Consider the following 23,595-nt stretch of genomic DNA (forward strand, 5'->3'; position numbering starts at 1 on the left):
TGAGAGGGACTTTTTCCCCAAGGGCCAAGCGCTAGGGGGGGGGGGGGAGTAGTACCAAGAGTACATAACCCCGGTACTCTTGGTAGTACTATGTGACACCGGCCCTACAGGCCTACACTAGGCATTTTGCGCACTCGCAAGTGACCAAGAGTGCAACCAAATACATGAGTGTCCCCATAACAAGGTGTCCATGCATGCTAGATATCAACATGGCAAAGAGAAAACATTACTTCTTCTATTCATTAGTTGACTTCTTTTGTACTTGTAAAAAGATTTTTTCATTTGCCAAATTAGTTTGAGTTACATGTACCTTTGAAAATTATCATGTTCAACTGTCTTCCAAACGATGTCAACCTCACCCTGCGAATAATCAGCTCATCTCTCCCGCAGCTCCACTTCTCATTCCATCATGATCGAACATTAACTATACTCTATAGTATCTTTTTTTTTTAATTATTAGAGCAATATCCATAGCCGGCTCTAGCGCCTGCACAGTCACGGCTGCTAACATCCAGAGTCAGTTTGCGGCCTACCCATTACTATCTCGTCCACCCCGGGATACCTCATAAAGGCTGGATCACTCCCATCTTCTGCTACCTGTACTGTATCAGTGTGAGAAAGAACTTTGAAGAAGACGAGTTCGAGCATACGCTAATATATTGCCACGATTCCCTTCTTTCACTGAAAACACTATTTGCATTATAGCAATAAAAACTGCTTTATCGCAGTTTTCTAAAAAAGTTATTGTGTTCTAGTCCATGGACCTCGTCTAAAAAGTAAGAAATTAAAGAAATGTGAAAGACGTGTATTTCTCCACTTTGCGTACAATGTTTCATAAAAATCGCAGGGTCGGTTTCTCAACACGGGTTTTCACACACGTCTCCCTCGGTTCTTCCAACATCATGTCGATGCTCAATGAATCCCAGCGATATTTCGGTGACATGATCTACTGGGCAATGTGTAATGCTGAACGAGTAAGAATACTAAGAAACAAGGAAATTCAAGTACAGCATCAGGTATCGATTTTACTGAACATCTCGACATGATGCCCCTGTTTTGCCGGCAATTTCCGCTTTTTCAATTCTTCGATATTTTGGGAATTGTGTGTTGCTCCCTACATGGGAGCTCGCGCTCTTCCTGCCGATTAAAATTTTGCTTTATCACAACTCGTGAACACCAGATGGCATCGTGAGTCAGTGTCGCCCTTGGAGGTGCGGAACAATCGCTGAGGACCGTTGGCTATTCGCAACGTTGTTGCCTCCAAACCATCTAATTCGCAAGAACGCGCTGGGGACAGCAATGTGAAGAAGAGGTTGGTACGACTTCGGCTATACTTGGGGAATTGTGTTTTGCTCCCTACATGAGAGCGTCAGAAATGAAAGGTTAGAAAGAGGTCTGTCTCGTAGTCAAGGAGACAACCAATAAGCGGTTAACGTGTTTAAAGCACGGCGGAGCGTTATGTATGTTGAAGTCTCTAGCTCTTATCGATCCAGAAAACGCAAGGAGATCACTCAAAACAACTACTAGTATTATCAAGCTGGCAAACTTGGGCTCGCATTGGTGGTGCCAAGCACACCACCTTCAAGTGGTCTGCTCGCTGCCATATCTCAATCAAATTTTAAAATTTGTTGAGATAGCGAAGAGACCACTTGAAGATGGTGTGTTTAAGGTTTTCATATAATGAAGTGGATGCAGTGGAGCTTGTTAACAAGATAATAATTATTATAATAATGAAAAGTAATTCACGTTTCGAGTCAGACTCGGCTAGAGGCTGAGTTTTCCGCATCCGCAGGAACGCCGACACCCATCAATGATCAATGCGCACATGCAGCTGCTAAAGCAAGCAAGATAGCATGTACGTAATGTCACCTAATGTGTCCCACGACAGTGCACTGCAACTCAGGTTGCGGTATGTACGTGGAAATGCTGTTCAGCTTCTCTGGTGACATGTCCTTTTAAAAGGAGACTCAACAACTACCGGTAAAAATCACCAGTGTACTAATTGTTTTAAGCAGAGGGAAATCTAAGCAGACAACACTTTCTCACTCTTTAGAGCAGTATCAAACTGGTAAGAATGACAAGTACAAATTATAAACAGGCGATAAGGCTGTTTAAAACCTACACAGAGTTTTACACGTGGTACGCGGATATTGGTAGCACTAGATTTGGTGACGCCGAAGAAACCAATACAAATGTAAATGGAACGGAATGATGCCTATAATTATTGGAAAGCTGTAAATAAACGGTGATAATCGGAATGATGCAAATATTGGAAAGCTGTAAATAAACGGTGATAGTCGGCTTGAAAAAGCAGAAATATTGCTGTTTCATCAGATACATTGAAGAGATTCTAGTTGTTCACCGACAGGACATACTACTTATCCCCTGTATCCTTTGCTTATTTTTCTTTGCATTATACTATTCCCAGTCTGTACAAAGCAGAAAGCTACATAGTCAACTGCGTGTGCCGTACAAAGACAATGAGAAATACCTGTAACTGCTCGGTGCCCAGAACCGCTTGAACATGGGAAAGGGTTACATAACTACACTATGTGATAGAGGTTCGCCAAAGATTCAAAAATGGTGGCCACTAGGACATTACGAAAGACAATGTTTTGCTCCACTGGTAATGCGCTGGTGGTTTTCAGTGTGAATTATTCACGTATTGGCATTTGGCGTGGCAAAGGAGATCAACTGGTGATTGTGGAGATATGGTATTGCGCTTACAGTTCATGGCTGGAACGTGTGCAATCATGTTACTGTGTTTTCTTCTGATTCTTGGCGTTTTGATCATTTTTTTGTATTGAGATATTGCGTCATATGTAAGCACATTAAAAATTTGCTTTGTCCATACAAGAGGCTTTGCTGTGAGAGTGTTTGTGATGATTAATAGAAAGGCTGCCAGTAGTGACTATTGTGACTGGGACTGGATACAGGATGCACGTTGGCTCTGTTTGATCATGTCATACACAATCTCACTCTCCTTAAGCAATTCCAGGTCATCTTCAGTCTGCCTGCCACAGTGTGCTGAAGCCGTAACGGGTGATCCTGTGATGGACGATCCACTCTTCTGCTCTGTTGATGTAGCCATGGGAGGTGACGTTGAAGGTGATACTGTATCAACATGGAGGTCGTGAATCGGGGCGGTCGCCAGATGGTACAATCCAATCGGGGCGGTCGCCAGATGGTACAATCCACATGTTCCGTCGTTGTTGGTTGCCCGATTGTTTCTGATGATGCTGCCCTCCTCACTTTCTCCATTGCTCGTACCAGGTTTTTTCGGCTTCTTGGGCAGAGAGTAGACGTTTTCCTTAGTAGGGCTCTCATGCGTTGCTACCTGCTCACGCCTTTCAACCCCATCTTGAACGTTTATAACGTCCCTTTCATTGCGTGGCATGACAGAAAATTGATTATTCTCGTAAGCTCGCATTTCCCTGGTTTTCGTGTCCTGACCTACGACGTTCAGGGATGCTTTCCGTCGCCTGCGGACAATCACCCATATCAGTAGAGCAGTCAGCGCCAGCCCGAGCACAGGCACACCCACAGCTATAGGGAGTGTAGCTGAACCGGTGCTAGCGAGGTCCTGCTTTTCTGTGGCATAAAACAAAACAAGGACAGATGTGTGAGTACTAATAATGTATACCCACACACCTGAATAGAACACTTAATGTTTGCAAACGCTCCTGTAAAGTATGATCGTATACACCCCGGAATTCATTGCGGAACTCAAGTTTGATTTTAGATTTCTATATCGGGCGGCAGGATGAAGGCAGTAATAACATTACTTATCCATGGCCCAGTCATTCCACTCAAGTGAATACAAGTAATACTGAAAGTACGACCATAGTATGCTGCATTTGTCTAACCATGACATGTGTTGCATGGAACACGTGTAACTATAACTTTATGACCTGTACATACCAGAGGAGCTTGCTAACTTCGACTAATGGCTGTTTTGCATTACTGTGTCTGCCGGTGAGAGTGGTGGAATTTCCAACTGCCCTCCGAGAAATCGCTCTCTCAGATGCTGTTTCTCTTCCTATCTCACCAACGCATTCTGCCATCATCTCAACTTTTATACTGACTCTGAAGCTGCGCCGAACTAGGCTATTTGAAAATATCCACCTCTCCGCACTGCAAGTGGGCAGTGTGGAGAGCCGGAGAGTTTCAAATTATTTCAACTTTTTAATTTAATACTATTAGTTCTTGCTTGTTTCAAAGCTCGAACGTGAAATAGGTTTCCCCGGGAGTGATATGGCTTGCGTCTATAATGTATATGAAGTGCTCTTGATACGATCATTTTCTGATGAAAATACTTGTTCTATTGTGAGTAGCGCATCTGACTGGGCGAGTCTGAAATTTACAACTAAGTTTCATTTCGTAATGACACAATGAATTATCATAAGTACCTGCACAGTGCTCATCTAGGATTGTGTTTTCAGTAGATGCACACGGACACTGGTACGAACCGTCGGTGTTCTCACAAGTGCGATTCTCGCCATTCAGTCTCGCAGTGCAGTTGTGCGTTCCATGTTGACTGCATTCATCAATATCTTGGAAAACACGTGCATTGGTTAAATACAGGTAAGTACGAAGTTTAGTTCACTTATACCTGAATTCAACTTCCTTATTGATAAAGAGGCCAAAAGCTGCTGCTTACCTACATGTCGTTTATACGGTAGATTAATTATATTTTCAATTATCTATCAAGAAGGGCTGCAAAACTGATTTCATGGTTTGAGGGAAAGACGCAAACGAGAAAAGTCTGAAGAAAAATTGACTATCACCACCAGTACTCAAACCAGGGACCCTCGCTCGTAGCCAGCGACGCTCTAACCACTGAGCTATGTTCTAGTCGTCATCCCAGCAGAGACCGTTCAACGCTTTCTTCACATTTCGTAACTCACACGTCCTCTGAATCCATACAGGCGGGTGAGACGCAGCCCTCCCTGTAACATACACACTTCACGTGCAAACTAGTACACGGGGGAGGGCGGGGAGCTCCAAGTCATTAAATATTCACGGTTTGAGTGAAATACTGAGTTCATGCACACGAGCCCTGGCTACGTACACTCATTTTACAACCATGTTAAGACGCTCAATACGAGTTCATAGCGGAAGAGTAATTATGAAGATAATGTATACTTCAGAGTAGATAAATGCCGGAAACACATTATCAAGGTATGTTGTACATGTATCATTCCCATAGAATGTCATCAGTGTTTGGCCTATACCTTGACACGTTACTCCTGTGTAACCTGGACTGCACTGACAACGATGCGCACTCCAACAGACTTCCAACTTGGAAGGTTCTAAGTTATAGAAATAACATAAGGAGGGGAAGGTGAGCGCAACCAAGATAAGCACGAGCTGAAAGTCTCAGCTGTGAAGGACGTTGGCGGATGTTCATGCATATCGATGACGACACTGGCAAGATCATTGGACAATACGGTCAAACCACGATTCAAGAACGCAAAGCAACATTCCACAAAACTTGTGTGGCTCAAAAAATGCGAAGATCAATGACCTGATAGTTTAGTAACTGGTGGTGTTAGTGGCCAGTATAGCGTAACTTGTAGTTCCTTGGTCTTTCTCTTTTCTATAAAACAAATAATAGGGCTGTATTTTTAAAAGAGCGATGATATCCCTCCCTAAAAAAGAAAGGACTTTCGCTACACAAGATGACTTGACATGTTTGAGCCTGGACTAAACCCTGGTTTGTAGACTTTCATATTTCGAATTCTTTCCCGTGTCAGTTTGCATTCTCGGCGCTGCTATGGCGAGTGTACAGGCCATGAAACAGTACATTTCCGAACTCAGGTGCATGTATGTTGTGAATGTACTGATGTCTGCACACAGCACTCTTGTAGCAGGCGGATGGTCTTGACTCTTGAAGGAATTTCAAACTCCGAAGTAAACCTAAAACGCAAGAAGCCATGATTATGGCACTGCATACATTTAGCTTGAAGTTTAACATGTACATACACATTGCAAATCCGAGCAAGACTATACCTTGACATGATGATCCAGAGTATCCTTTCTTGCACACACATTCATACGATCCAATGGTGTTGTTACATTCACTGTTGATCGTACTCTTGCAGTTCTCTCGGTGGACCTTACATTCGTTGATATCTGTATAGAATGGTGCGAAGGTTAGACCCAAGCTAAATGAATGCACGAAACTTTCGACTTCTTTCGTCACCATTTCGCTCTGTGCATAATGTATTTCCACATTCCTGGTATTTGGGACCAGACAAGCACGTATTTTTTTCTTGTGCTCTTTTCGTTTTCTTACCGTGATTACAGGCCCTTGCCCAGTAATTGGCCATCGGAGATTGTTTTAGTACTACAGTATAACTGATTTCACCTCTTCAGCCTTGCCACCTGCTGAATGGCACAATTACATGACAGGTTTTATGGCGTCTGTTGGCGTTTGACTATCCTGTCCTTCGGCGTTATAGTTTTATCTCTAAGGTGTAAGGCGTGTGTGTATGTATGTATGTATGTGTGCGGGTATGTGTGTGTGTACGTGTATATGTGTGTATGTATGTATGCATGTATGTATGTATGTATGTATGTATGTATGTATGTGTGTTTGCGGGCGTGTGTGTGTGTGTGTGTGTGTGTGTGTGTGTGTGTGTGTGTGTGTGTGTGTGTGTGTGTGTGTGTGCGTGCGTGTGAGTTTACATGTACGGGTGCTTGCCTGGACATTTGTGCCCATGTGCCGATGCTTCTTAAAATGCTTTTGGGGTTCAAGGGTGCTTTGGCTAGATTGGACGTTTCCTATCAACCATATGAAAATGATATGCTAGCATCTTACCTTGGCAAGGTGTTCCTGTAAAGCCAGACTTGCAAACACATTGATATGATCCAGGTGTATTGTTGCATTGACTGTTAGCAATATTGTTGCAAACACCCGTATCATGTGTGCACTCATCGATATCTGTCATGTGAATACAGAAACAGCATTGATGTCATCTTCAATCTCACAAACACATGCGAACGTATGCCTTTTTGTACAGCAGCCTCGAGAGAGACTACATGCCCAAGCAAGCTACCAATATTAAAACCTCCCACAAATCGTCCTTAGTCGCGCTCGTAGGACACTTGGAAGTAGAGAATCGCCAAAGTTAGCCTACCCTGCTGCTTCAACTACAGTCAAACCTCTTTAGGACGAACACCAAGGGACCGGTGATATTTGCTTGCAATAACGGGAGTTCTTCTTATCCGTATTTTATACCCAGTGAATACACAGTGATTTATCCAACAGAGCTAAACTTCTATACCGAAAGTTTGTCCTATCAGTGTTCTTCTTAACGAGGTTTCACTGTAACACAGTTGCATACGGCCTGCCACGCCACCTGGTGATTTCTACATCAATTAAACTCAATCAGCTATCTCTGAGGAGAATGTTCTTTCCACCAACCACCAAGCAAAAGTAAACATTGAGACACCAGTACGCACATCGGTCCTCTGAAAATACCTATTCCTCTGAATGTGATTGGAAGAAATTCTCCCCTCGACTTCCGGCGCTCTCTGTGCCAATTCTAGGAGCGGAAAACGAAGAATGGATGCACAATGGGTGTTGAGAATGCTCACGAAGTCACCAAAGCAGCGTGTAGTACACAGTACAACAGGGAATTATAGCTAGTTCAGAGTATTATACATGTAGCAGACTCAGCCTCAGCTCAGGGATCAACGGATTTGCTGGTTCAGAGTATTGTAGATCTGAAAGTAACAGTGTCCTACGAGCATGTCAACAGATTGTTCCCGTTGCGATACACACAATCCCTCCCCCTCCCACCCCGTTGGCATGCAATCAAGATCAATACTATACAGATAGCCTGTACCTTGACATGTTGAACCTGTATATCCAGTCCTGCAAAGACATTGATATGAGCCAGGAATGTTGTTGCAGTGGCTGTTAGCTGTGCTCTTGCAGATACCCGTGTCTGGTACACACTCGTTTATATCTGGGGGTTGAGATTATCACATGAAACATAGTGGTGGAAATGGTTTTCAATACAGTACAGGCACATTGTATTTGTTGCGCAACGTGTTTGTTATACAGTAGTGACAGACTTTCCATGGCCTCTTTCTGTTGTGATTCTTCGGTTTCTTGTGTTCTGGCTGCACATGCAGTGTTCTGGGCAACATGCGCTGGTCGTGAACGGTTACGTCATTGTCACGTGTGTCACAATGCATTGAGAAAATGTGCGAGTGCATAAAAGTATTATTGAAAGGGCGAGTGGTACCACTCAGAAATTGTCAGCAGAAAAGTTCAGTATCAGTACCCTTTTAAAACAATTATTCGTCATTGGAATTGTTGGTTTCATGTAATGGCTACTGATGGTAGCAGCTAGTCAGCTGAAGAGCACATGGAGAGGAGGACTAGAGGGATCTGTTATTGATAAATAATCACACAAAGAAATGAACTCAGATGGTGAACCAAGGAAAAAATTGTAACATTGAAATTGCGGGCACGAGTTATGCGATCGAATCCACTAACTAAACCAGATTTTAACAGTCAGACGTGCACAATCTAGCACAAAATTGACAAGGAGTACTGAGATTTGCCTCGGCTCGACGGCGCTTGCCTTCCCCTCTTTGGAATTAGCACTAATGTCCAAGAACCTTCCAAGTTGGTAGGCCGTTGGTTAGCGCTATCGATCAGTGCTCAAGCTGCCTTTCCTGGCGTGGAATGTCTCAGTACTCCTTGTCAGTTTTGTGCTAGATTGTGCACGTCTGTCTGTTTAAAATCTGGTTTAGTTGGTGGACTCAATCACCTAACGTGTGCCCACAATTTTAATGTTACAAACAAAGAAATGACCCCATATAATCCTAAAAGATGATAACATTCTTTTTGTAGTACTATGCGGGGTCATTTTTTGAAATCTTTCTGTATACAAGTCATCATGTACGAAGGCTCTATTAAGAGTGAAATGTGTTTGTCATCCAGGAGAAGACCAGTCAGTGAGCCTTCATACCCATTCTACCATGCACTAACCTATAATTGTTATAAATCAGTGTTGCATTCACCAGTGAGGAGTGTTCGCTTTCGTGTGTGATTCTTCATCAGGCTTCATAGCAGAGAAAATTGGGAAAATAAATACCGAGAGCCTGATAAAACTACAATAATGCGATAATAACAAGTCAAATCTTAAACAAGCACTATCAATAAAGTATCCATACTTGACCTGTACCTTGACATGTTACTCCAGTGTACCCTGAATTGCACTGACAACGATAAGAACCGGGTGAATTCTTGCAGATACTATCTGTGATATGTTGACAGACGCCAGGGGTAATTGAGCATTCGTCAAGATCTAAAAAATAGAGGCAAGAGGGAAATGGCGAACCTGAGAACGAATGTATCCACTAACCACTCATCAGCGTGATGTTGATCAATATTCTCTAGGTTCATTTTTCACCTCTGGCCTTTTAGAACCGATTTTGGCCGCATTTTAAAAAGGCGCCAAACCCACTTAGAAAAGTAAATTATCGTGTCCGTTCCCGAAGGGAACTCACGACGGCCGCTAACACCCGGTAAATCCTAGCGGCAGATGCAGCGCCTAACGGTGGGGGTGAGTGGATAAATCTCAAAAACCACTGGCACAAGTGCCGAGAAACCCCATTAGCCACATCCATGTATCCCTTGTGCCTGGTCACAAGTTTCCAGGAAAGACTTGAACGAGGTATCTCTCGTGTCTCGATCATGATCTTTGACCAACCCACTGTGCCTGCCTGGTTATAAAACGTCGACGCGTTTGGGGCTTGTGCTTGCTTCTCCATATATTTTATCATTGTACTTTACACCTGTTTGCAAAGCTAGCCGAATTGCTGATCTCATACCCCTTCACTATGTTGCCCTCAAATATGCAAAGGAAGAATAGCACTCTGGTCACACAAGGTTCAGTGTACATATAAATGCTACTTCGAAGTACTTTTAATAATAATATGTGCATGACCCTAAATTGGGGTGGGGAGGTTGGATGAATGAAATGAAGTCAGCGTTCATATTGCAACACAATTACTTTAAGCAAACATTCGAAAAATACGGATAAGTCCTTGTAAAAGATATTGTGGAGTCTTTGCCACCACGATTCTGCGAGGGTTAGCCTTACAACAACAAAATGTTACTCTGCGTGTGTCCGATGCAAACTTGGTAACAAGAAGGCCAAGTTGACCATCCCATCTGTAGGCTGTCTATAATCAGACACCTTTGACAATGTGATTAGACTTTGATAATTCAATTTTGGATATGCTAGCTTAGTGCATGGCTACGTCGCCTGGTGATGGCTCAGTGTGAAGCTCTGTGTTTCAACTGACAATCCTGACTTTTATATGCACACTAGTGCAAGTCCATCCAGGTGTATTCTTGAAGAAAACATGAGTACTTCGAGTAGGTAAAACATTCAGCAGTTCCACATTCACAAGATTTCGCTAGATGGCAAATTTTTGAACTAGTTTTCAACTTCGCGAGTCAGAAGTCAGCGCGATTTTCAGTACCACACACTCCGACTAATGATAATATACTGCAAAGTACCGTCAGTCAGTGTCGTGCAATGTTATCGCATGAGCTGATTGTTTAGTAACTGGCGGTGTTTTATTTTTTTATTTTTTTTATTTATTGCAACATCTCAAGACTCGGCGGAAACACCGGCTAATATTACGAGAGTGGGTGATTGCCAACCACGGCGATAAATAGAAAGAAGGGGAGGGAAAAAGAAAGAGTAGCAAAACGAACAGCAACAACAACTCCGTAAAGAAAGATAATGTCAAATAAAAACAGTGAAAAACACAGAGACGCAAAGGACATGTGGATAATGAGCTATGCATGTCGTAGTAAATAAGGGGCGGCACGGATCTTAAACAGGCGGAGTGAGGTCACGTCCTTAACTTCTCTGGGTAGAGTGAGCCAAACAGAATAAGCAATAAAGAGAGGGGAGCGCAAAAGAGTGGATGAGTTACACTTAGGGAGTAAGAGTGAGTTTCTAGTTCTTAGAGAAGAGAACCAATTAAAACACATGAGATGAGGTGGGCACAACTCAAGCTTAATAGAATGGACAAGAGAAGCCAGGTGTGCACTGCGTCCATGTGATAACGGGGTTGTGTGAGCGATTTTATAAAGGGCGGATGATGAGAGCATGCGGGGTTGACGGAGGAGAATTTTAAGGATTTTCTTGTGATGTATTTCAAGCTTTGCAGCAGCGGAAGAGGATAACCCAACCCAAGACGTATCTGCATAATGAAATATTGGGCGAAGGTAGGCGAAATAAAAAAGAAGCTTGCAAGAAAGTGGGAGGTAGGAGCAGTGGGGGGAGAGAATTCCTAAGGATTTACTTGATTTTTTACAGATATATTCGATGTGAGGTACCCAAGAGAGTGCAGAGTCAATCACAATGCCAAGGTGTTTGTGAGAAGACACTATGTCAATTGGATTTGGAAAGTTGGCATGGATGAGGGTTGTGAACTCCGGCTGGGGCGGGAAGAGCATGATCTTTGTTTTTGATAGATTTGGGGACAACCTCCAGGACGACATCCAGGAAAGAACTTCCTGAATGCCAGCACGCAAGTTGTTTTTCAGGCCAGTGAGGGAAGCTGATGAGGTGAGAAGGGTCGTGTCGTCAGCAAACAGAGACGTTCCAGGGAAGACTGCAGGTAAGTCGTTTACGTAAATTATAAATAGTAGGGGACAAAGAATTGATCCTTGAGGAACGCCCGACAATACTGGCTCTGCAGCCGAGGATGTGCCAAGCACAGTTACGTACTGATAACGCCCAGAGAGATAAGATTTCAGCCAGGAGAGTGGCTGTTTGCGTACCCTGAATGCATGCTCGAGCTTTGCCAAAAGTCCTCGATGCCAGACGGTATCAAAAGCCTTGGCCAAGTCAAAGAAGCAAATGCCAGCAAGCGCTCTGTTATCCCTATGCTGGCACACCTGCTGCACGATGCGGGTCAGTTGAAGAGAGGTGGAGTCGCCTTTACGAAACCCAGATTGTGCGGGACTCAGAAACGGCGAAACATGTCTGTATAAGTGGTCATAAAAAAATGCGTTCACATACTTTGGACACGCAGGGAAGAAGAGAGATAGGGCGGTAGTTTGCAGGTTCGTGGCGGGAACCTTTCTTGAATACAGGTATGACTTTCGCTGTTTTCCATGCGGAAGGGAATATGCCCGTGGTAAATGACATGTTGAAAATATGGCACAAAGGGAATGCTATGGATGGTGCCAGGGCCTTGAGGACCCGGTTGGGGATGCCGTCAGGACCAGACGCCTTGCACGTCGGAAGCTTCTTCAGATGACGCCGGACAGTGGCAGTTGTGGTGATGACGGACGTGAAACAAGCTGAGGGCTCCGAGGGGGTGAGAATAGGGGGAATAGAGAGCAACGGGTCATCTGGCCGAGTCACAGAGGCAAACTGGGCGTTTAATGCCGTAGCTTTGGCCAAAGGGTCAGCCGCCTGCTGAGTCCCTGTTGTGAGTGACGGAATTTCCCGTGATACGTTTCGAATTCTTGCTTGTCTCACAAACCGGTGAAGCGATGGACGGTGTCTACCCTGCAAAGTAGTTTTCATTGAGCGGATATAAGCTCTGTACTTTGTCCGCGTCAGGGTTTTCACTATATTTCGCTGCTGTTGGTATGCTTGTTTGTTTTGTTGTGTTAGTGGACAGTATGGCGTAACTTGTAGTTTGTTGGTCCTTTTTTTCTTTTTTATAATGTATCCTTGGCTCCCCATCCGAGTCCATACTCCAAAGTGGTTAAAGAAAATGGTGCTGATCGTGGAATCAGGTTACTTGCCTTGACACGTTGATCCATTAGTGTATCCTGCATTACAAGAGCATTTGTAACTGCCGAATGTGTTAGTGCAGGTACCTCTGGGACTAGGACTGCAGGTTGTTATATTCTTGCATTCATCGATATCTGCATCAAGTAAAAAAAAACAGCACCACAAGTAGAAACGGTACCCTTTCCTACGGCCAAAGTTAGAAATCCTTTTTCTTTCTTGGTAACTTGAACATTTGGGCGAGATTTTGCAAAAATGTTTGCTTCAGCAAAATGCTGTGCATGAACGCATTAATTCATTGCATTCCCAACTCATCACAACCACGCGCACTTCAGCCGAACCATACAGACACCAGCAAGGACACTTCCGTTGAGAGATAATATTGCTCCACGCCTCTAGACAGCTGTTTCGCTCCCTGTCGGAGCTCAGCAGTAGAGGATGATAATGGTGATATTGGAGGAATGATTATTCTTATACACCAGAAATGGCGCAAGTGCGCGCTTTCCACATACATCAAGCTGCTAAAATGGTAAAGTGTAAGAACAGCGATAAACGAGAGAGCTTGGAAGCTCAGGGCCCTACGCTATGCTTTTTATGCTTTTTTGCCCAGCTCATCGTACATGTTATAAGAACTGATGGAATTGCCTTTTTCCGTTGATTGGCCACATCACTGTATTGCAAAAACGTTTCAATCGGTTTGAATATTATGAGTCAAGCGGGATTCACAGAAGCTTTTTTGCGATGCGACACGGGATGCGACAGGCGCGAAACCGGGAAAACCCCAAATCGCAGCCATGCCGCACCCCACGCAACTGACGCAACTGGGCCATCGCATGCCATCGCAGAAGTTGAGCTTGGCTCAACTTTTGCGATGCGATGCGATGCGACAAGCGATTTGGTGTACGATTTTGACCTTTTCTACAGCAAAGTTGTACAAAGGTGCAAGAGTTGCCTATACATTTTTACAAGTTGTGTCAAACCGCGCGAATATCATGGTGACGTACCCAAATCAGCAAAACTTTGTCGCATCGCTGACTTCTTCTGTGAATGGTATTTCGCGAGTTCGCATCGCACGCATCCATCGCAGATCGCGTCGCATCGCGTGTCGCATCGCAAAAAAGCTTCTGTGAATCCCGCTTAAAGCGGGATTCACAGAAGCTTTTTTGCGATGCGACACGCGATGCGACGCGATCTGCGATGGATGCGTGCGATGCGAACTCGCGAAATACCATTCACAGAAGAAGTCAACGATGCGACAAAGTTTTGCTGATTTGGGTACGTCACCATGATATTCGCGCGGTTTGACACAACTTGTAAAAAATTATAGGCAACTCTTGCACCTTTGTACAACTTTGCTGTAGAAAAGGTCAAAATCGTACACCAAATCGCTTGTCGCATCGCATCGCATCGCAAAAGTTGAGCCAAGCTCAACTTCTGCGATGGCCCAGTTGCGGCAGTTGCGTGGGCCGCGACATGGCTGCGATTTGGGGTTTTCCCGGTTTCGCGCCTGTCGCATCGCGTGTCGCATCACAAAAAAGCTTCTGTGAATCCCGCTTAAGGCAAAAGTATTTGCAGAATTTATTGCGGATTGTTATTTCTCTAATAATCATCTACTTTTGTTTTGCTCCTTCTTTAATTTTTATCTCCTTATATTGTAAATCAACAAATTTTGGCCCATGAGAAATAGAAACCTCTCGATTAGAGAGGTTAAGATGCACGTTATTTCCGACGTGACGCGCAGTTTCACGTCAAATTTGAAATCGATCGGTATTTTTGCTCTCACATGCATCCATTGCTCAATCATGCATCATTTGCCTATATGACAAACGTTGCCCTGTGATTTACTTTGGCCGGTTGGTACCAAGCTGCGAAATCAGCGAAATTAAATCGCCAGCGAACATTAGTTGATTTTAATACAGGAATCGGATTTTCTGGCCTTTTTGTAGTAATACATGTACATAATCATTGACCTGTTGAGCCAATGACGACGCCGAATGCATGGTTGCCTGTGGAGCACATTACATTACTTTACAGTCTCCTAAAATACGTATCCTGTCCGACGGCAAAAGAGGCTGCAGATTTAGTTTTTTCTGCGCGTCGACGGGATGTCTGCGATGCGAAAGTTCCGCTCGCGTTATTTGGCTCGCACGTCGAAAAAATCAACGCGAGTGACCTGCTGCTCACGTCGAAATTTGGACATTACATAACTTTACAGTCTCCTATATAAATACGTATCCTGTTCGACGGCAAAAGAGGCTGCAGATTTAGTTTTTCTGCGCGTCGAAGGGATGTCTGTCCTGACGTTCACTGGGATCGGCGCTGACTCTGCCGATCACGGGCGTTCTGGACTCGACAGGATGTCTGTCCTGACGTTTCCTGGGACCGGCTTAGACTCTGCCGATCACGGGCGTTCTGGACTCAACGGGATGTCTGTCCTGACGTTGCCTGGGACCGGCAGACTCTGCCGATTACGGGCGTTCTGGAGTCGACGGGATCTCTCTTCCGACGTTTCCTGTGACCGGCGCTGAATCCCTCGTTCACGCTTATTTTGGAGACGACGCGATCTCTCTTCCAAAGTACATGTATGGTTATGCTGACGCTGTTTATGCTGACGCATCCTATCACCTATTCGGCGTCTATTCTAATTTAATTTCCTCCTCGTCTCCCTATTTCATTCCAAATCTCCCTCTACATCAGGGAGTCGTATACATAATACGACGAATATTGGTACGGTACGGGACAGATACAGGAGCCCGCAAATATTGTGGACAGCTGTTATGTACAATCCTGTAGAGCCTTTGTAGTCACAGATACGGGACAGATACGGGACAGATACGGGATAGGGCCAGGCGTGACACAAACAAACAAACAAACACACAAACAAACAAATACCAAATTAAAGCTGTGTGGACCCTGGCTAGCGCCAGACGTTACTGAAGTAACGTCTTCTGGATAGCTACGGGAATAATCATAGTACGCGCTCATTGGTGGAGAAACACACCACACAGGCGACGAAAATCTTACGCGGAATACTGATGCCAATGGAAAGTACATGTATGTTGTTTATTATTATGATGTTGCAATATCCATGTATGCAGGCGAGTTGAGACTCACCGCCGAGATCCCCCAACGCCACAGGCTCGGTTGCCGTTCAGGATTCACACCGACCTGTCCGCCCGTCAACAGGATCGACAGCGAGAGGCCCCACTGATGCCGATGTCGATGCACACCAGGAAACTTGTAGTCGTGAGTGTGATACTAACAGGTCTAGTAGCAACCACTGACACACGAGATGCCAGCTGGGGCATTCACTCCAGTCAGGGATGCTTGTTCAACGCTTCGTATCAGTAGCTCAGCTCAGTTTGATCAAACAAAGATGTTGCAGATGTGTATTGCTTTTCTCCTTCCTTCTTCACTGACTCGTCTTGTCATCTCTCCTTCTTTCTTCACCGACTCTTCGTGTCCACTCTGCTCTGCCACTAACGGCGTATTAAAACTTCAGAACTAAATATTGCGACAGAGCTTTCAGCCATATTTTCAATTCATTGCATTCCCAACTTATCACAACCACGCGCTCTTCAGCCGAACCATACAGACACCAGCGGCCTCTCGTGTGTCAGTGGTTGCTACTAGACCTGTTAGTATCACACTCACGACTGCAAGTTTCCTGGTGTGCATCGACATCGGCATCAGTTGGGCCTCCCGCTGTCGATCCTGTTGACGGGCGGACAGGTCGGTGTGAATCCTGAACGGCAACCGAGCCTGTCGCCTTGGGGGATCTCGGCGGTGAGTCTCATCTCGCCTGCATACATGGATATTCCAACATCATAATAATAAACAACATACATGTACTTTCCATTGGCATCAGTATTCCGCGTAAGATTTTAGTCGCCTGTGTGGTGTGTTTCTCCACCAATGAGCGCGTACTATGATTATTTATCGCTGTTCTCACACTTTATCACTTTAGCAGCTTGATATAATATGTGGAAAGCGAGCACTTGCGCCATTTTTGGTGTATAAGAATGATCATTCCTCCATTATCATCATTATCATCCTCTACAGATGAGCTCCGACAGGGAGCGAAACAGCTGTCTAGAGGCGTGGAGCAATATTATCTCTCAACGGAAGTGTCCTTGCTGGTGTCTGTATGGTTCGGCTGAAGAGCGCGTGGTTGTGATGAGTTGGGAATGCAATGAATTGAAAATATGGCCGAAAGCTCCTTCGCAATATTTAGTTATGAACGCATTAAAACAATAAAAATCGTTTAACGTCGCAGTGTCCTTTCGCAGGCACAGTGTTTGTAGCCCAATTCCATACCCGCGACTTCTGGATGTGTTTTTATCGATTGAATGATCATTTACTGCCTTTCTCGTTGGTCGTGCAGCTGTGGAAGTTGCGACGTTTGATTTTTTAGTTAAATATGGGGGGGGGATACGTCGTGGGTGATTATATGAAGAAAGCTTCTGGGCTGAGAAATAGTGACAGAGGAATTAATCAACATGGACAGAATATAGGAATTGTACTGAAGCTGGATGGTGACCATGCGGTGGGTGTGTGACTGTTGTTTTACCGTTATGGGGCAGGGGTTCTGGTCTTCTAGCGTCACAAAGAGATTGGAAGCTGTGTCACAACTCTGAGTGTCACGTATTACTACGATCATCAGGCTTGCCTGCTAGGCTTGCAAGCCTGATGATCGTAGTAATGCGTGAAACTTAGAGTTGTAACACAGCTTCAAATCTCTCTTGTGTACAAGGCTCTGCCCTACATGGGTATTGAGCACTCTTCGGACAGTGAAGCATGCCACTTGATTACTTCAAAATACATGAATACTAGTAATTATAGGACTGCACCACAGAACAAACATGAACTGCATCTGCGCCTTCATTCTAGAGGGTGGTGGCCTTCCCACGGCGGATGCGGAAATTCGGCTTCCAGCCGAGTCTAACGCGAACCGTGAACTTTTCTTCTATTCAGACCAACAAGGGCAATCAAGGCTTGTTTGCTGCTACTTAAAGTTTCATGCTTCCGCATTATAAGACTGCATTAGAAAAGTTTGTTCACTTACCTTCTGATATCACAGTAATGTAGGGCTCACTACCATTGAGTGCCACTTTACAAGATACAGGTGGAATAGTAAAGCGAAGATTTAACTGGTGTTTGAGGATTTGGACAGAGATTATAAACTTAACTCGATCTACTACCATTCCACCAGACCTAGACGATTGCTTGCTCTTTGTAGTATGGGTAGGATTCCATCGTGTCCAAGGTGATTTTGAGTCAATCCGTTCCCTCGTGTCTATCAGGAAAGTACAGCTGCCTTCTGACTCGATTGTAATCTCCTTGGCTACCATGTAACATTGTGGTGGATAATCGAATATCACCTCGTACGGCCCTGGAATAACTAATACAGTTCTTGGCCTCTTTGAGGCACCAGTTACTGACGAATATTGTAATTTGCCATCACCGGTGGGCACTGGAAATGATGGACGACCTGTTGGAATGCAAGTTGAAGTTTCCGTAAAACCTCTAGTGACATTCCAGGCGCTCAAAAGCAGTAGTGTGGGAATAACGTGTGTGATGAACAACATGTCCAGGCCTAAATGAGACAACATATCAAACGCAATCCAAAAACACTTTATCACTTCAGGTTCAGAAATTGTGTAACTCGGTGTTTGCTAAAGTTGCTGCTTACCGACATGGCCGTGGAAATTTAACAAATGATGCAAAGCGCACATTCTACTTGTCTATTATTCAGTCTACCCTAGACTATGCCGGTAATGCTTACCTACATTGTTTAAGCACAACTCTGCACCTGTGACCGTTAGTCACATTGCAATGAAGAGAGTGTTTAGACTCGATCATACCACGCTCACTGAACTAGTTCTTCGCTTATACCGCCTCTATTCTTTGAATCAGCATACTAACATCAAGCTCTATGTTTTTGTGTACCGCTGCTTGGCCCAGAATCTTGCTAGGCCTCTTCTTCAGTCTTTGTACCAGCTTTGGGCAACTACACCTGGTCACCAGGCATGCACCTGGGGCAAGGCCACTTGTTTATACGCAGTGTGGCATGCGCTCTATTTCTTTTCTGGCGGCAGGTAGATGGAACTCTCTTCCAGCTCACTGTCGACAGGCCCGCTCTCTTGCTCAGTTCATTAACATGGTTAAACTTAACCTAGGGTTCCAAGTAAAAGGGCACTAGCCTGTTGGGACTCCCCTAGTAAAAATAATAAATCACCTGGACATTAAAAGGGAAGTTCACCCTAAAATGAAACTTCACAACCTGTAGCGAAAATGCACTGATTCCAATGGTGAAGGTCCCAGGCCAGGTGGATCGGAGCAGCCGTTCCCGAGTTACACCAGTTTGAAGTTTACATTGCATTTACAATTTGTTTCCACATTTTCTTGCCCATTCTGCCCGTGCGCGGGATCCAAACTTTAAAAAAAGTCCAGAAGCAGCCATGGGTGGTGGGATAGGGCTCCTCAACGTGGCCCTGGAATCTGTCACAAGGGCACGAGTGGGCGTTCTCTCACAGACTCCAACAGAGCCAAGTCAATTTTTGATGTTTCTTAGGTTTAGGGCGTGCTACGAGGTCGTACCTTTGATACAACATCCAGTGCTGGGTCCTCCACAGCAAGCCATTTCCACCGTGCTGCACACCAAATCCAGGATATCCACAAATATCGGAAAAGACTATCACTCACGTTCCACTACTGCCTAGTACTGAATCCTACCTGACTTCTTGACACGACTCAAACTTGCCAAAGTCACTACATCAACATCAACTACAACAATCAAGCCACATATCTGTAACGTTACGAGGGTGCTGGCAAAAGGCCTGCTGCTTCGCCCGCCGCCATGCAGCCCAATACATGGCTAAAACACGTGATTTTTTAGACTTTATGGCAACATTCTGCACACTTTTGCGTGTTTCCATGAAACGACATGTTGCACACGGTCTTTTCAGATTCAATTACAGTGCTGCCAAAAAATGACAGCGTGCAACAAAACAAACTTTCCTTGCAAGGGCACATTTTCGGCCATAACTCTTGAACAGCTGGTCAGATCGAGACAAAATGTTCAGAGATTTTGCAGCTGTTCATGCTCTTTCAACTGATGTAGCACTAGATATGAATTTACAAATTCGATTTTTCAGGGATTTTACGACAGGCTAACTCCATAAAAACATGAGCACATGAAATGTGTGAAGTCAATTTCCAAGATTCTTTCCAATGTAACGACTGCATTTGTGATCATCCGTAATCACGTCAGTCTCACTTACCAGGTAATCACATGATCTTAGCAATAAAGTTTCTATGCATTCCGTTAAAGAAAGGTGAACTCGGATGGTGAGTGACAAAAAGCCATTTTGTCGCACTCGCTGACTGTATAATGGTTACGTTGGTGTAGAGTTGGTCATAACTCGTAACAGTTTTGTCCTTCTCCTTCTTTTCATGTTTTAAAAGGCATCAACATTCCCGACTACATAATACAATCATGTAGTTGACAACATAGGTATCTCGTAAGCTAATCACGCGGTTTCTGCTGAATTACCTGATACTTGGTGCTGAGCACACCTCGCTCACTCAATCTCTATTGATTGCTGAATTCCCCGCAGCATATGTATGGAACAGGAAGAGGTACTTTATTGTTGTTGTTGTTGTTGTTGTTGTTGTTGTTGTTGTTGTTGTTGTTGTTGTTGTTGTTGTTGTTGTTGTTGTTGTTGTTGTTGTTGTTGTTGTTGTTGTTGTTGTTGTTGTTGTTGTTGTTGTTGTTGTTGTTGTTGTTGTTGTTGTTGTTGTTGTTGTTGTTGTTGTTGTTGTTGTTGTTGTTGTTGTTGTTGTTGTTGTTGTTGTTGTTGTTGTTGTTGTTGTTGTTGTTGTTGTTGTTGTTGTTGTTGTTGTTGTTGTTGTTGTTGTTGTTGTTGTTGTTGTTGTTGTTGTTGTTGTTGTTGTTGTTGTTGTTGTTGTTGTTGTTGTTGTTGTTGTTGTTGTTGTTGTTGTTGTTGTTGTTGTTGTTGTTGTTGTTGTTGTTGTTGTTGTTGTTGTTGTTGTTGTTGTTGTTGTTGTTGTTGTTGTTGTTGTTGTTGTTGTTGTTGTTGTTGTTGTTGTTGTTGTTGTTGTTGTTGTTGTTGTTGTTGTTGTTGTTGTTGTTGTTGTTGTTGTTGTTGTTGTTGTTGTTGTTGTTGTTGTTGTTGTTGTTGTTGTTGTTGTTGTTGTTGTTGTTGTTGTTGTTGTTGTTGTTGTTGTTGTTGTTGTTGTTGTTGTTGTTGTTGTTGTTGTTGTTGTTGTTGTTGTTGTTGTTGTTGTTGTTGTTGTTGTTGTTGTTGTTGTTGTTGTTGTTGTTGTTGTTGTTGTTGTTGTTGTTGTTGTTGTTGTTGTTGTTGTTGTTGTTGTTGTTGTTGTTGTTGTTGTTGTTGTATACTTTATTTATAGTGTAAATCGTTTAGTTTGAGGCACTTGACTTGTGTAACAATTTTTGTTGTAGTAATTGCCATGATTTAGCAACGAAACAAGATGTTCCACTCTAAATAGCTAAAAAATGAAGAAACACTAGCTTGGATGAATTAGGCGAATCGAATTCAAGTCATCGAACCCTTGCCACTGCATTCGTCTCACATCTGTCTGCAAGGCGCAATTTTTATACACCAAACGGTCTCTATAGGCATGATAAAATGAGGAAAAAATTCACGGTTCGCGTTTTCCGCATCCGTAGTAACGCCACCACCCTTCAAGGATCAAGGCGCAGATGCAGCTGCTAAAGCGGAAGGAGTTGAGTAGACCAGCAAGTGGTCAAAGACTGAAAATCCCATTCACGCTCTCCATGTTTTCCTCGTGCCAGGCCACGAATCCCCAATTAACTGTGGTTCGCAGCACGGCTGGAAAAATCCCTCCGCTTCCAAGCAGGACTTGAATCTGGTACCCTCCGTTTCTCAATCATGGTCTTAGACCATCCCACTAAGTCTGCCTGCATAAACTGTGCCCTACAACCAGTGACTCCATGCCCTTTCGGCGCCCTCAAGTGCAGCACTAGCCAGGTGAGCGCGACCGTTGTAGCGTCCTGAACGTAAGCGCCGAATTTTACAGCGCCAAATATTGCAATGCTGCATACTTCAGCGCCAGCAGATAAGCGCATAATATCTCAGCGCTACATAATAATGTATGTCAGCGCCAAAAACATCAGCCCGACCTTCCTCAACGTCACAGATGTCAGCACCACATATCTCAGCGCCATGTATCACAGCGCCATGTATCACAGCGCCATGTATCACAGCGCCATGTATCACAGCGACATGTATCACAGCGCCATGTATCACAGCGCCATGTATCACAGCGCCATGTATCACAGCGCCGTGTATCACAGCGCCAATTTATTGATAATTATATCAAACTAGTGTAGTCTACTAGTATACTTCAAGTAGATGTCATGTGTACGTATATCGACTAGCGCCTGAGCTGGAGGTGGACTTGATCGCGCTGAACTTCTTTGCGCTGTACTTGGATCAGGGTTTTTTTATCCATAATTATTATGTTGGTAAACACGCACCTGGCAATATGGCGGTAAATACACGCTGGATAGTAGTTCTACAACAGGAAGAAAGGAGATAAATGTCTGTGAATACAGTCTAATGTCGAGCCAGACGCACCTCAGCCTGGACGAGGTCGACAGGCGCGAGGTCGAAGTGACGACGGCGAACAGAGCGTGATCCGCGGATGGCAGACCTGGCAAGAGAAATAGCCAAGCAGCACCGCAGCCAAGCTACAACCCGGCTATAGGCAGTGTGGCGTTTGGTGGTACTCCAGAATACAACTGCGGCCTCTTGTGTGGTTCTAGGGACAAGGGGCAGCGCAAGAAAGCTCGCTGATTCGAAATTAATATTATTTCTCGGACTTCTCACCGTAGGCTAATTGCAGTGAACCCCCGTTCAACCTCACAGAAACTTGAGCGCACAACTCGAACTTGAAAGCCATCTCACGTACAAGCAAAAGTACATAACCCCCCAGAGTGCGCAACGCCTAATCCAGCTCTGCAGAAGGTCCTGGTCGGATCTGGACTGTATTATGACGCAAAGATCCTATTACGCTGGACGAATGCCCTATGCAGAGCTGGAGCTGGGGTTATGTAATCTTGATATAAGTGACTTTTGGATCTGAAAACAACAGTGCAGGTTAGTTCTTACCTCCTTGATTTGCGTTCACTCTATTTTCTTCGCTGTACAATTCCTTTCGGTCATTGATTCCCAACGAGTCTCTGACAGCCTCTGCTATTATTGATGATTAAAATTGAACACGTTCTGAGCTTACACTGGGAGTTAAATGTAAATAGTTTGCCGTTTATGATGTGGCATTATGCGGCAGATTGAAGCCTCTTCAAACAGCCACATGCCGTTGACTGTTTCAGGAAACGTTAGGACACAAGCCAAAGCAGACATGTACGTCCCACGTGACGTGACGTTGCTGGCAATTCATTCCAGACAGTGGTTATGTAGTTAGTTCAAACATTGCGGACACTGAGCAAGGGACAGACGGTAACACACACAACACCTTGGTGCCATGCTGGTGACCAATATCCAACTGGCTGAGCAACGGTTTGGCATCCTGACTATGATTCGTTGTGTGCAATATGATCACATTCTGCTGGCTCGCTTATAAAAAATTGTAAGTACGAGATGGCACGAAATCAGAGTGTCTCTTCCTTTTCTCACGCTGCTTCAGTGAATTCAGGACGGAATTTGACAGCTGGGATGGTGCTATTATTTCCTGTGTCGCCATTCCCAGTTGTATGGAAGGCGAGCTACACCAA

General features: G+C 44.3%; 1 protein-coding gene across 1 annotated transcript; it reads right to left on the reverse strand.

Annotated features, from left to right (window-relative positions):
• Positions 1–1,952: 1,952 nt before the first annotated feature.
• On the reverse strand, positions 1,953–23,088 carry LOC135811607 (latent-transforming growth factor beta-binding protein 2-like). The gene is made up of 9 exons (XM_065324842.1): positions 22,973–23,088; positions 17,857–18,387; positions 12,806–12,928; positions 9,207–9,329; positions 7,854–7,976; positions 6,824–6,946; positions 6,013–6,135; positions 4,410–4,553; positions 1,953–3,591 (listed from the first exon to the last, which is right to left on the reverse strand). Exons 2-9 carry the CDS (start codon positions 18,377–18,379, stop codon positions 2,912–2,914), a joined length of 1,962 nt encoding a protein of 653 aa, XP_065180914.1. The 5' UTR covers positions 18,380–18,387; positions 22,973–23,088; the 3' UTR covers positions 1,953–2,911.
• Positions 23,089–23,595: the final 507 nt, after the last annotated feature.

Source organism: Sycon ciliatum, chromosome 3 (assembly GCF_964019385.1).
Source record: "Sycon ciliatum chromosome 3, ocSycCili1.1, whole genome shotgun sequence".
In the NCBI taxonomy this organism is placed as follows: domain Eukaryota; kingdom Metazoa; phylum Porifera; class Calcarea; order Leucosolenida; family Sycettidae; genus Sycon; species Sycon ciliatum.

Excerpts from the sequence above, each read along its gene's own strand:
- LOC135811607 (XM_065324842.1), bottom strand. The coding sequence starts at position 18,379 with ATGTTGTTCATCACACACGTTATTCCCACACTACTGCTTTTGAGCGCC. Across the intron at positions 9,330-12,805 it reads TAATGGATCAACGTGTCAAG|ATCTTGACGAATGCTCAATT; the intron begins GCAAGTAACCTG and ends TCTATTTTTTAG. Across the intron at positions 6,947-7,853 it reads TACAGGTTCAACATGTCAAG|ATATCGATGAGTGCACACAT; the intron begins GTACAGGCTATC and ends TTCACATGACAG.